The sequence below is a fragment of the Ovis aries genome, chromosome 1 (genome assembly GCF_016772045.2).
Source record: "Ovis aries strain OAR_USU_Benz2616 breed Rambouillet chromosome 1, ARS-UI_Ramb_v3.0, whole genome shotgun sequence".
Lineage (NCBI taxonomy): Eukaryota > Metazoa > Chordata > Mammalia > Artiodactyla > Bovidae > Ovis > Ovis aries.
Window position 1 is genome coordinate 25,831,441 of NC_056054.1, and position 14,893 is coordinate 25,846,333.

The following is a 14,893-nucleotide window of genomic DNA, read 5'->3' on the forward strand; positions in this document are numbered from 1 at the left end:
TCATAATCACCTACGGAATTTGTTTTTAAAAACATATGTACCTGGGCCCAACCCAGAAACTCTAGTTCAACAAGTTTGGAATGGGGCACAGATATCTCTATCTTGATAAAAAGTACCAGAGGTAATGCAGGTAACCTACAGGAGACAGCCTCATCTCCTACCAATTCATCCCTCACCATTACAAAACATCCTCAGAAAACTTCTCATGATCCCGTGTAACATGTTTTCTCCCATTACATACTTATGCTAATGCTGTTTCCTCTGCCAGAAATGTACCACCTTCTCCTTTGCTTAACCTCTTCTCACTTCAGTGGTCACTTGTAAAACTTCCCTATGACATCCTCTTTGAGCCTCCTCCAAGTTGCCCTACCTGAATAGCCTATTTAGTTTATCACAGCCTTTTAACACAGTGTTACACAACTAGACTGCATGCAGCTGGAAGACAGGGTTAAAGGTCTTTTGTCTCTGTAGCTCTCATTCGGAAGAGCAGCACTCTTGCATTAGCCGATATTCTCAAAAAAAAAACCAGTAAATAAGTGTCTTCAACATTATGAAATAATTACTTTCAGCTTTGGATGAGATTACTTAAAAATAAATATTACCTTCAGAAGTTACTATCTACAGAACCACAACTTTGAAAACATAACAAATAGATCTATAACAAATAGATCAGTTAAAATCACATTTTGTACTAGTTTAAACTGTTAGAATCCACTCTTGCTTTCTCAATTGTCTCAGATGAGGCAAGGCCCCATATTTATATTAGGTATGATGTCAACAAAACTTTCATCTGAATCATTTTTTTTCCTTCTGAAGTTGGTTATGGAATTAAAGGAACTATTAGACTCACTGGAGACTCCTGGTGTATGGGCTCAGACTCTAGGTTGCTCTGGACTTCAGTGTGCTCATTAAGATTGGCTGTTTCACTGCTGCTGGTACTGAGGCTGCAATAATCTGTAGCACCATTTACAAGAATGCTGTGTGGACTACTGCACCAATTTAATTGATTACTATGGTTTTCCAACTCTTTCATTTCCACAAGTTTCATTTGCATCTGTCAACACAAAGCAGAAATACAAAACAGAATTTAGCAGAAAGACATTTTTAGACAAAAACTAGACAAAATTACTAGAAAGATATGTGATAAAATAACTATATGCTTAGACTTGATCAAGGATAAGTTTGCTTCCATTAACGAATGCAGCAAGACTTAGAGAAAAGGATTTCAGTAATCCATCCCAATAAGTTCTCCTCCTGAAATCACAGTATATATGGATTTGCTTTTGTACATCTTTTGAAAGATCCAAGAATTTTTAATATCTGCTAGTCAGCAGTCCTTTAGAATATAACTAGAAAAAGTGTCAGAGTATTGGGAAAAAGATGGCAAAGCGGTAGTGCAAGACAAGATTTTGTGATGATGCTTTAGGAGAGGGAGCGGAAAGAGAGGAAGAGTTCATAAGACTTTGGAGCCATTCATATTCCTATTGGGAAGAAGAGAAGTGAAAACAAAGGTGCAATGAGCTAGTGTCCTATCCCCTGGCATTATTTATTAATGGGCTAGAACCTTAAGGAGTAGTCTCTAAATCTAAAATATACCAAACCGCTTAAATGAAGGACAAAGCTTTTTTTAATTTCAATATCCATTGACTTTCTATACCTGGGACAACACAATAAATTGTAATATATACAAAAAGAAAAATGTGGGGAACTAGAAGGAAAAAATGCTTATTTATACCAATATCTACAATAAAAACACATTTATATATATTTCAAAGAAATTGAGACAACAGAATCAAAAATTGTTTCTAGTGAAAAAAACAATAAATGGAACTTTACTGAAAAGTACCATTTTCATAAAATATATATATATATTTTAATTACATTGGTATCCTCTATTTATTAGCATGTTATATATTTTTTTTCTAGCAAATATAAAAATTACCTATTGATATTCTGTAAATCAAGGCTCTGTTCCCTAATCTTATTCCCTTAATATTTCCCATAAAGTTTTTAAGTTGCTCAATTTGGAATCTGTAATTTATCAAAGGAAAAGTCAGGATCATAACCTGGAAAAAGAACACTATATTGGATAAGGAGACAGATGTACATCTAGCTCCATCACCTTCTAATTATCAGGTTATCTTAGTCAAAGTACCCTCTCCAAGCTTCCATTTTTTAATCCATAGAGGTAGTAAGAACTATCTTCATAGAAGACCGTTATGTGAAGTCTAAGATATATTTAAAAGAACTCTGTAAAATGTAAAGGCCTGTGTAAACAAAGGACAATGTGTGTGAAAGTACTTAGCACACTACGTTTCTCACTACTATAACAAATAAAATTTCCTATTCCTTTTCTACTAATTTACTCTATTTTAAAAAAGTTAAAGACTTGAAGCCTTTTGAGGATAGAGACCAAATTTTTGTTATTAACTTTGTATCTCTAACATCTAGCACAATGATGCCTACTGTAAGTGCTTAATAAATGTTCACCGAAAAACACAAGTATTATGCTTATATATTTAAACAGTGGGCATCAGTGTGTGTGTGTATACACATTTCACTTTGTGTGTATATATATATATATTGTGTATATATACACACAAGATTTAAACTAACAATCAAAAATACCACACATTTATAACACAAAGCATACGCCTTGTATATTCCTAGTGCTATAGAGCAGTGGTTTATAAACTTACTTTTACTTTAATCTACAGAAAGAAATAGAGTTTACACTTTGACCCAGTAAATATATATGTACATATGTCTCTCTGTGAGTGTGTATATATACATAAAACATACATATAGATGCATATATCATACATATAACTATACATTTACCCACATACACAGGGGTGAAACAAGTTTCATGAAGTAATACTCATCCTTATGTGCAATGTATGCTGTTATTTCTATTCTCTTTTATTTCATTAAAAAATTTATCATGACCATTAAATCAATTTTAATGCTACTACCTTGCAGTCTAAAATTTAAAACATTACTCACCACATAGATGAAGCAGTCAGGTGAAATACTTGCCTATCAAAGAGTTCTATTTAGAACAGTTTGTTCCTTATAGTTATTCCTGAGACAATCAACAGAACCATGAACACAACCTGGCTTTCGTGTGTCTGATTCTCCCATGCACCTGCCACTTAAGCCTGTGTTTTTCCTTACTCTCTAGGTAAACTTAGAGGATATAGAAAAAAATAACCACACAACTAACATAAGCTCTTTGCAAACTGTGCAAGGAAAGTACAACAAACATTTCAACTGCCAGAAATACTTGGATAAATAGTATATATTGTGCAAGTAAGTTACATAGAGTAAAGGTCAAAGGTTGTTTTCTAGAAAATACAAGATGAGTAATAAAAATAAAAATTCAGCAAGTCACAAAACTTCTCTTTAGTTATTCCTTTTTCAAAAAAAGCTATAGCTAAGCTTTACAGAGCAATAAAAGCACCAGGCTAATTAACAGCCAAATTTCTTTTTTATAGGCCCATGGGAATATGCTGCCCTCTGTGGGAAAGACACACGGTACCTGAGTCAAGCGTAAGAATTTGGTATGTTTATTCTTAAGATTTGGAGATCAGACACAAAGATCTAATTCCTTCCACAGATATCTGGCACACTTGGTAGTACAGCTTGCTGACACTATCTTCCATGCTCAAAAACATGGCTTTATTTTCTCTCTGATAATTTATAGTATCTGGAGTCATTTCTATTTTTCCAATTTATGCTCTTTCCTTTGAAAGAAATCCCTTTTCAAAAAAGTCAAAGAAAAGAAAATTAAAAGACAAGCCAGAGACTGGGAAAAATTATTTGTAAATCAAATATCTGATAAAGGGACTTATCTCCAGAATATACATATATATACATTTTTAAAACTTGTGTAATTTAATAAGACAATCCAAAACAGGCAAAAGACTTTAAACATACATTTCATCCAAGAGGATATACAAATGGCTCATAAGCATACGAAAAGATGATCAACATCTCTAGTCATGAGAGAACTGCAAATTAAAAACTATGAAGTACCATTTTACATCTACGAGAATGTCTATAATCAAAAAGACAATAAAAGTGTTGATAGAAAAAATTAAAAACAAAGTGTTGGTAAAAATGTGGAGAACTGGAACTCATATATTGCTAGGGCAAGTATTAAAATGGTACAGCCATTTTGGAAAAGCTTGGCAATTTAAAGTTAAAAAAAAATTTTAAGTAACTTTACAATATAACCAACTATTTTATATCCAAGAGAAATGAAAACATATGTCTACACAAAGAACTGCAGGCAAACAGAAAATTCATAACATCATTATTCATAATAGTCAACAGGAAGAAAGAATCCAAATGCTCATTAACTGGTGCACAGATAAACAACATACCTTATAAAATGGACTATAATTTTGTTACATGCTACAACATGGATGGGCTTCAAAACATTACACTAAGTGAAAGAAACCACATGAGAAAGACCACTTATTTCCTCTATATGAGATGCTCAGAAAAGGCAAACCTATAGACACAGAAAGTAGATTAGTAGTTACCCAGGGGTAAGGGTGGGGATTGATAATAAATGGGCACAAGGGTCTTTTGGGAGTAAGGGAAATATTCTAAAACTGGATTGTGATGTTTGAGCAACTCTAAATTTACTGAAAATCATGGATTGTACCCTTAAAATGGGTTAATTTTACAGTCTATAAATAACAGTAAAAATATTTTAAAAACTTAAATAAAACTATTTTAAAGACTGTCCATTTATCTGGTATCATTCCCACTAGTATAAAATTCTTTTGGGTTTACTACACGTTAACTGAGTACCTACGCTGAGACAAGAACTGTGCTAAATGCTTGGATAAACATGTATGTTTCTAGACCAAAAAGCTCCATCTACTGAGAGAGGTAGACACATAAACAGATGTGCAGAGGAAAATGTTACAATTACTGTAACGGAAGTACAATGTCCAATAAAGGCAGGATTCAGAAGATGCCACAAAGAAAGAAGAGATTAAGCTATGGCTTGCAAGATGGGTGAGCAGGTATTCATCTACCAGACAAGAGAGGGGAAGGAAGCATATCAAGGGGAAGGACTTCCTTATATATAATAATTAACTGACCAAGTTTCAGAAGATCTGAATTCTAGGCTATGGCTCTTCGGCAGGGTACATGCTACTGCTACTGCTAAGTCACTTCAGTCGTGTCCAACTCTGTGCGACCCCAGAGACGGCAGCCCACCAGGCTCCCCCATCCCTGGGATTCTCCAGGCAAGAACACTGGAGTGGGTTGCCATTTCCTTCTGCAGTGCATGAAAGTGAAAGGTGAAAGTGAAGTCGCTCAGTCATGTCCAACTCTTAGCGACCCCATGGACTGCAGCCTACCTGCAGCTCCTCCATCCATAGGATTTTCCAGGCAAGAGTACTGGAGTGGGGTGCCATTGCCTTCTCCACTGAAGGCTACATAACCATAAGCAAGCTCCTATACCTTCTCTGGCTTCAGTTTGTTTAAATTCAAATGGAAAGGAACGGGCTATGCAGTCTCTACACACATCCAATCATCCTACCATCATTCTATAAAATATCATTCCCCATTTAGGGAAGTCAAGAAACAGCAAAGCAAAGGATCTATATTCTTGATCTACCACAACAGTCATATTTATCTATATAAAGAATAATTTCCTAATCTCAAAAAAATAAAGGTTTCTAAATGAGCAAAACTGATTTTAAGGTTAGAATCCCCAAAAGGTAAGACACCAGGTTATTATTTATAAAAATAAGCAACACTTACTGAGCACTTATTTAGCAAACCCTATGCTCAAATGTCTCACTGGTTTTGCCCCATTTAAACTTTAAAAGCAGCTGAAAGAGGCAGGCGTATTGTTAATTCTTCAATTTTATTTTTTTAAATTTGGCCATGCTGCGCAGCTTGCAGGATCTTAAATGTCAGTTCCCCAATCAGGAATAGAATCTGTGTCCTCAGCAGTGAAAAGGGCAAAATCCTAACCTCTGGTGGTTATTGTTGTTTAGTCACTAAGTCACGCCCAACTCTTTTGCGACCCCATAGACCGTAGCTCGCCAGTCTCCTCTGCCCATAGGATTTTCCAGGAAAGAATACTGGAGTGGGTTGCCATTTCCTTCTCTAGGGGATCTCCCTGATTCAGGGACTGAACTCATGTCTCCTGTACTGGCAGGTGGATTCTTTACCGCTGAGCCACCAGGGAATTCCCAGTCCTCCAAGATGAAGAATCTAACACTGAGATGATTCAGGCAGTAAGCAGCAAAGCAAGCGTTTAAACCCAAACCATCTAATTACAAAGCCTGCACACTCAACAAGATTCCAGTGATAATCATCAGATGTACTAGCCTCACAAAAGTTTTAACTTCTGTCAGGTAACAAGAAGCCTATTCATATAAACTGACAAAAAATGAATAATAAACTGGGCAGAAGCAGCAGTAGAAATGGAGAAAATACTATGCACGAAAAGGATACGTGATTGCCCACTTGAGTGTATTTTTCACTCCCACAAAGACTTACTGAACTGATTTCCTGCTGTGAATCTTGCAGGTGCTGCTGAAGAGGTCCCAGCTGAGCCTTCCCTGATTCCACACTCTCTTCCAACTCTGCTGTTTCTTGTTGTAGGCGACTCAGCTCTTCTCTAGCTTTGGCCAGCTCTTCTTCATAAGTGGAGATCTGTGATTCTTGACTAGTTAGTTCAGCTTTCAGGGATGAAATCTACAACGTGAGGTGAATGAGACAAAAAAGGGATTAAAAAAAGAGATGTCATTTAAACATTCCATAATGCAATATTTATTTTAGTTTACTATTTTGGTATTTTTGATGTATACTTTCTATAGAAAAGGGCAATCAGGGACTGACAGAGGAGAGTGGAAGACATAGGTACCATACTTTCAACTAAATTTTAGAAAAAAAAAAAAGCAGTGTCCTACTTCCCCTGTAATTTCTAGATGAAACATGCCCCATCTACTTCATGTTCCCAAACTTCATGGTGACTAGATTGCCACCTAGCAATAGCAACAAACAAAAACGAGCAGAGAGGGTTTCTATCTTAAGCCAGCAAAAGAAACTAAGGTAAAGCCACAGGCAGCAGTAAGCCATCAGGCCTTACCAGCTGGGCCTCCTCAGCACACTTCTTTCTGACTTCCTGCAGTTGCTCCTCCAGCTGGGCTTTCTGCTCATCCAGCCCATCAAGGAGTTCCTGTACTTGCTGTTTCTGGGCCTGTAGTTTTTGCAGATTAGTATTCTCCCTTTGCACTTCATCTTGAAGATCCTGAAATACAGGAATATTAACATTATTTAGTGGAGGCAGGAGAAGGTTAATAATTTTTAAAAGTCTATCATAAGGGAAGGTAAAGTCTCATCTTATTACGTATACTGTGTTGGTGGATTGGAGGACTCATAGCTTTAAATACAATCTTTACTTGAGGACATCTTCCCTAGATTCCAGATTTAGACATTCAATTTGCTTACTCAGATCCATCCTTGGATGTCAGATGGACTTCCCTAACATAACAAGAACAGAACTCCTGGCATTTCCTCCCCCCGCCACTCCACAACATCTGCTTTATCCTCCATCTGCCCCCTCTCAGTTTCTCTGGCCAAAAAATACACCATCTCCTCCGACTCTTCTCTTTCTCTCACATCTCATCTCCAATCTGTCAGCAAATCTTGCTATTCCTTCCCTCAAAATGTATTTTAAAAACCAGCCATGTTTTTCTTCAACCTCAGTCCAAGTCATTTTTCCCTCTCTCCTGGATTGCTGCCTTCTAACTGGTTTCCCTTTATTCACCCATGCTACCTTTCAGTTTATTTACAGCATAGCAGTCACTGTTAAAAAGCTACGTTAGATGATGGCACTCCTCTACTCAAAACTCTGCACTGACTCCCCATCTCCCTTACCATAAAAATCCATCTTTACAATGGCCCCAGGTGGTCCCATCTCCCAGCTTCATTTCCACTGCTCTCTCCTTTGCTCACTCTTAATTTCAGCCACAGTGGCCTTTCTGATGCTTCTCAAACATGTCAGATACTCTTCCTTCTCAGATCTTTCACCGATTATCTCCTCTTCCTAGAAAGCTCTTCCCCAAATTATCCACATGCCTTAATCCCTCATCTCCTTGAAGTCTCTGCTCAACTGTTAACTCCTCAGTGAGGCCTCCCTCACCATTACCCACTACCATCTCCCTCCACCGATTCTCCTTCATATATAGCATATAATTTTATTTATTTTCTCTAACAGCTTTATTGGGATAATTTGCACACTATACGGGCTTCCCTTGTAGCTCAGTCGGTAAAGAATCTGCCTGCAGTGCAGGAGACCAGGGTTTGATCCCTGGGTTGGGAAGATCCCCTGGAGAAGGAAATGGCAACCCCCTCCAGGATTCTTGCCAGAGAATCCCATGGACAGACGAGCCTGGTAGGCTACAGTCCATGAGGTTGCAAGAGTCGGACACAACTTAGCAACTAAAGAGAGAGAAAGCACACTACACAATTCACCCATTTAAAGTGTACAAGTCAATGGTTTCCAGTATATTTAGAGTTGTGCAACCATGACGAAAACAGTTTTAGAACAGTTTTGTCACTATAAAAAGAAACCCCACACCCATTAGTGAGTTACTCTCTATTTCCCTCCCAATCACCCTGACCCAAGGTAACTATCAATCTACTTTTTCTCTCTATAGCTTTGTCAAGTCTAGATATTTTTACATGAATGGAATCAAATCTGGTTTCTTGTGACTGGCTTCTTTTGTGACTTAGAATGTTTTTGAGTTACATCTGAGTTGACACAAAATAATCTAATTAAATAGCTTTAGAAGATATAATTTAAATTATATAATTCATATAATTTCATATCATAAAAATTGCCCACTGTAAGTTTACAATTCAGTAAGGTTTGGTAAATATATACAGTTGTGCAAAAACCGCCACAATCCAGTTTTATAACACTTCATCACCTAAAAAGTTTCTTCATGCCATTCTGGAATCAATTCTCATTCCCCTTTCAAGCACCAGGCAACCAATGATCTGCTTTGTGTTACTATATTTTTACCTTAGACATTCTACATGAATAGAATAATATAATATGTAGTCTACTCAAATATGTAGTCTACCATATTCTTCTACCTAGTATAATATTTTGAGATTCATCCATGTTGTGAATGTGTAAGTAGTCTGTTCCTTTTTATTGCTGAGTAGTATTCCACTGTATGGATATACCTGATGTACATCTAGCCTGATCCCAGTTTTTGGCTATTATGAGTAATAGAATATATTTCCTTCTATTAGAACATAAACGCCATGAGTCCAGGGATATTTGCAAATTTCATTCACTACTATATTCCTAGTTCCTAGTATAAAAGAAGTACTCCATAACTATGTATTGAATGATGATTTCATCATAAAGATGTCAATTCTCACCTAATTAATCTATATACTGCGAAGAAAATCCTAACAAGATTTTCCAAGGAGCCTGACAAGCTGATTCTGAAACATATTTGGAAGAACAAAGGAAAAATAGCTAAAACAGCATTATAAAATGTAAAAGGACTTATTGTATACAATATTATGAATTACTGGAAAGCTAAAATAGTTAAAACAGTTTTGTCTGATGCAAGGATAAAGGAAGAAAAAAGCAGAATTCAGACACAGATTTAAATTAGAATTTAGACATACACAGAAAAAATGATGAGAAGACATGACATTAAAGCAAAATGGAGGAAAAGAGAACTGATTAGTAAATGATGCTGGATGTACCCATACGGCAAAAAGAAAAAAATTATAACATCTCTAAACATACCAAACAGAAAAATAAATTTCAAGTATACTGCAAACCTAAGATGAAAAACAAAACTTTAAAATATGCAGAAGAAAAATAAAGATCTCAGTGTAGGAAACAATTTCTTAAAAAAAGATAAACCATTTTAAAATGACATATTTATTTTTTCATCAATGTGCCAGACTTTATGTTTAATGATAAAGGATACAGAGATTTTTAAAAATACAATGGGAAATCTTTGTACCTTCTGCTCTTCTGTGGACCTAAAGCTCAGTAAAAAATAAAGTCTATTTAAAAAAAAATACAAGGGAGATTTGGGAGACAAATGAAAGCAACCTTGCCATTCTCATTACTTATCAGGAAACACGGCACCCAGGATGGCCTAATTTACAAATCCTCTGGCAACTGGGGTTCCTCATCTGAACCAGAGAAAATCATTTGAGTGACCATTTTCCTAATTCTCAGAAGAATGGTAAATTAATACTTCCACTGCAGATGCACAGGAGAGAGGTTAATTCATTATATATAAAGAATTCCACAAGGAATTAGGACTTGATGCTCTCCAGGAACCACAGGTGAGAATGAAGAATGGACTGATAACTCTAAGGCATGTGTCTGTGGGAGCTGGGCAGAGATCTTGAACAGGGTGAAGTAAAACTGTGAACGCAAATTTCTAAAAGTAACAGTAATTTTAAATAACATACTATCCAAAGAACACAATGATCATTCATCAGAATAAGAATCTAAGAACAACAGAGGAAACACTTATCAAAAAAAGGTCTCTGAATTATGGTTAGATAAGTCGCTGAACAATGCTTTTAACAATGCTTTTTATCCTATATTTTCTCAATCAACCAATTAATTTAAAAGTGCAACTACTATCATGCTGCTTTCCTTTAAAAAAAATCCCCTTAAAATAGCCAACACAATGGACAATCATGAAAGACTCTTCTTGGGCTAACATTACATGAGTCTAGGTGATTGCAGATTCACAATGGTAAGCTCCACTAGTATTTATCATAAATTTACCAGCATGTCTAAATTTTCCTCATGCCTAAATTTTTAACCGTGCTTACACTGTTAACAGATCCATACTCAAAATGGACATACATTGGCTCTTAACAAACACATGGTAGTTTAACTGTCCCTCCCCTGATTCATAATTTTTATTTGCCTTTGCTTTTTCCTATTTCAAATGTCCAACTGTCTTTAAGAAAAGAACAAAACAACAATTCACTGCAAGGAAGATTTCAAAAATTTATGTTAGTTTCCTACTGTATAGTACAGGAAACTCTACTCAATGCTCTGTGGTGACCTAAATGGGAAGAAAGTTCAAAAAAGAGATGTATGTATGGGGGCTGTGTGCTTAGTCACTCAGTCGTGTCCGACTCTTACACTACGGACAGTAGCCTGCCAGGCTCCTCTGTCCACGGGGATTCTCGAAGCAAGAATACTGTGGGGGGTTGCCATGCCCTCCTCCAGGGGATCTTCCCAACCCAGGAATCAAACCCAGGTCTCCCACATTGCAGGTGGATTCTTTATCGTCTGAGCCGCCAGGGAAGCCCAACATATGTGTACATTTAGCTGATTCACTCTGTTGTACAGCAGAAAATAACACAACATTGTAAAGCAACTACACTCCAACACAAATTAATTTTTAAAATATGATGGTTCCCTCTTATCTATAGCATAAAGTAAAACAGGTGACAGGATACCTTAGAACCTTCATTTCTGGTCCTCATACTCACCTGTGCCCCATCCTCAACAGACCTTTTTTCTTCAATAGACAATGTACTTCAAATGCCCTGTGCTTTTCCCATACCATCTGCTCTGTCTTAAATGCCCTTCCACACCATTCCTATCTGGAAGCTCACTTTTCATTCTTCAAGACCCAGCCAAATTTAATATGACCCACCTTGAGTTTCCTTTACCTGTACTCTTACGGCAGTTAGTACCTAACCTCTATTATCATACTTACTACAGTGTATTATATGTGTGTGTTAGTTGCTCATTTGTGCCCGACTCTCTGTGACCCCATGGACTATAGCCCATGAAGCTCCTCTGTCCAAAGAATTCTCCAGGCAAGAATACTAGAATAGGTAGCCATTCCCTTCTCCAGGGGATCTTCCTGACTTAGGGACCAAACTTGATCTCCTGCATCGCAGGCAGATTATTGACCATCTGAGTCACCAGAGAAACACAGTGTAAAAAACAATGTACTACAGTTACCTTTAAATAATAAACTCCTGATAGACAGCCAATGCTTCATCTTTCTTAGAGGTTCCACAATCTAATACAATGTCTTGCACATTCCAGGCAATTAATCAGGCAATGATTTGTAACTATCACAAGGATTCTACTATCTGGGAGAAACTACTGGGGAATGAGCCTGAAGCTGACAGAAACAACTTCATGTTCTTTCAACATACTATAGAAAGCTTCACTCTATATTTAAACTATAGCAAAATATTAAAACTAGCCTCTAACTGACCTGCAGCAAATGCATTTTGTTAAATTAAAACAGGATCTAAATTTCTATACTGATTCAACATTTGTATAGAATGTAGACCAAGAATGATTTGACATTTTAAATTTCCATTATATGGAAATAATCTTTACTGCTTTAGCATGTCACTGTGGCATATATCTTTCCTTTGTTTTTTTTAACAGTATATTATATACTAATACTCTTTAGGAAGACATAATAACAGCTTCACTTTAACCCAGTACCTTGAAAAACTACAGTGGCTTGAAAAATTCTTGTAATTACAAAATATTTTGAAAGCACGCCATCTGCAGATCTGAAGTGATTTTTATATTTGGGAATATAATCCATTGTCAATACTATGTTATAAAATTATTATATGGTTTATATATAACAATATGCTGACCCAAAAGGCATTTTTAAAGAAATGCTTAACAGGAATAAGGAAAAATATGTTATTATTCCCATTTTCAAAAATTCTATTCTAATTTCCTACCCTCCCCCCAACCCCCCCTAAAAAATCTTAGACTTCGCATCTCTAATAATAATATCTAGTCTTTATAAATATATGTAATTTTGATGTCTCTACTTTCATTCTAAATCCAATTAAGAAAAATGAAATTTGCCTTAAAAGGGTCACGCAATATAAGAAAATGACTAAGATAAAATGCTAATTTTTAAAAGTTGAATACAAAGGCATATACAGTATGACTGCAAATAAATATAAAGCCATGCATATATACTCAGAAAATATAGCAAAATGTTAACCATGACTCTCCCTGAAATGTGTAATTGTAGAGTTTCTTTTTATACCTTTCTTTAGTTTACAAGATTAACATGGACTCATATTACTTTTATAATCAGAAAATGTCAAGTCTGCAGTTTTTAAGTATCACATATCATATGGTTTCATACCAATATAAAAATATTCTGATGCAAGTAAATTTTTAATGTAAGAATTACCAATAGTAGGATCAATGCTGGTTTCCTTTAATAAAATGAACCAGATCTCAAAACTTGTATTTTTTAGTGAGTCACACTTTAAACACATCCCTAGAAGATAGGTTTATGTAAGAGGAAAGGGAATAAACAAATCAATATAACATTTCCTCACTCTTGCCCTTTCTCTTTCGAAGAGCAAACATATTCCCTCAAATTTCCCAACCTCACTTTTATGCTACAGTAAAAATCCACATGGTAACACAAAAGTATGGGCCTTGAGGGAAAGGTTATTGAAAAAATACCTCACATTGGTGACATTTTAAGCTGGATAGAGGTCCATATTCAAATTAATGCCTCTCCATGTCTATTTTAAATATGAAAAAAGATCTTCTCTAAAAAAATTCCAACACTAATCCACACACACAAAGGTCTTCTTTTTCAGTAAGCAAACTTAAAATTATTAAACTGCATAGAAGCAAAATGAACAGATTGCAAACATAAACACTAGGAAGAAAAAGAATTAAATTTCACTACAAAATTACTTGGTAAGGCTGCCACCACTGTAATGTAATTTTTACAACAATTTCAATATCCATATCTACTTGGCTATTTTATTTTGGCACAGAATGGTTTATCCTGAGACTAAGTGAAGTCAACAGATGTACATCTCTCTCCCTGCCCACCCTTGACTAGGACAGTGGCAGGTTCTCTCAGCAAACACCATCTTCCACTAAACTAGAATAATTTTCTCTTAATCTGAAGGTAGCCCTTTGGAGAAATCCTCTCCTGAATTAAGGTACAACATCAGTTACTATCAAATGCCAGCTCATCAAAGAAGTGACTAAAGAAGCTTGTAGATGTCTTCCTAGTTATGCTCTATTTTCCATGATCGTGCTCTACTTGCTCACCTGTGCCATCAACAGCAAAAGAAAAGAGGGTAGCAGCAATTAGGAAATGGCAAGGATAAAGTGAACAAGACTACTGTAATGCACGGCCACGGTTTGCTTTAGAAAAATACCAAAGCAAGCCACATCCAAGGTTCTTTATCCAGGAGTGAAAGGATCCTTGATCTGCAATCTTGGCTTTATTTAAAACTAAATTTCAAGGAAAATATCCTATTTTCTAGAAATCACACACGACAAAGAAAATGATAAACTTGTCCCCATCCCTCCATATCCTCTGAAGTGCTACGGAGGGTAGTGGAAATAAAATTTAAACAAATATATAAAAGCTCTCAGCTATATTCAAGAATAATTCATTTTAGCAACCCAAATCGGCTATACAACCAAAGAAGTAAATCTATAAAACATGAATACATTTAGATCTATTTCGTATAAATACAGAGTAAAAAATACACAAAAAGGATACTAATTTATAAATAAAACACTTACTTAAAAAAAAACCAAAGCATACATACAGTATATCTATACTTGAAAAGTTACTATAGAGAATAAAGGAATTTGAAGTATTTTGGTAATCTTACAGAAAATGCTATTTAATTGATTAAATAACTCTACAGACTCATCCAGAACTAAAAATAATCAGGTACATTCATTATGTTGGCCTAATTCTCAAAATAGAAATTACAGGAATATCCTTAACATATAAAAGTATCAACTATAAAGCAAGATATGTTTTAAGCCAAAGACCAGAAAGGGAACCTATTAAACTAG

At 35.7% G+C, this 14,893-nt stretch overlaps 1 protein-coding gene across 9 annotated transcripts in view; it reads right to left on the bottom strand.

Moving 5' to 3' along the window:
- The window catches only part of EPS15 (epidermal growth factor receptor pathway substrate 15), a 148,158-nt gene that overhangs the window by 40,210 nt on the left and 93,055 nt on the right, over positions 1-14,893 (bottom strand). For all 9 annotated transcript variants that reach the window (XM_060408937.1, XM_042247911.2, XM_060408930.1 and 6 more), the window contains exons 14-16: positions 7,127-7,288; positions 6,535-6,732; positions 851-1,054 (exon numbers count right to left, since the gene is read on the bottom strand). In XM_060408937.1, the coding sequence (XP_060264920.1) occupies positions 851-1,054; positions 6,535-6,732; positions 7,127-7,288 (564 nt within the window). The remainder of the gene's footprint in view (positions 1-850; positions 1,055-6,534; positions 6,733-7,126; positions 7,289-14,893) is intronic.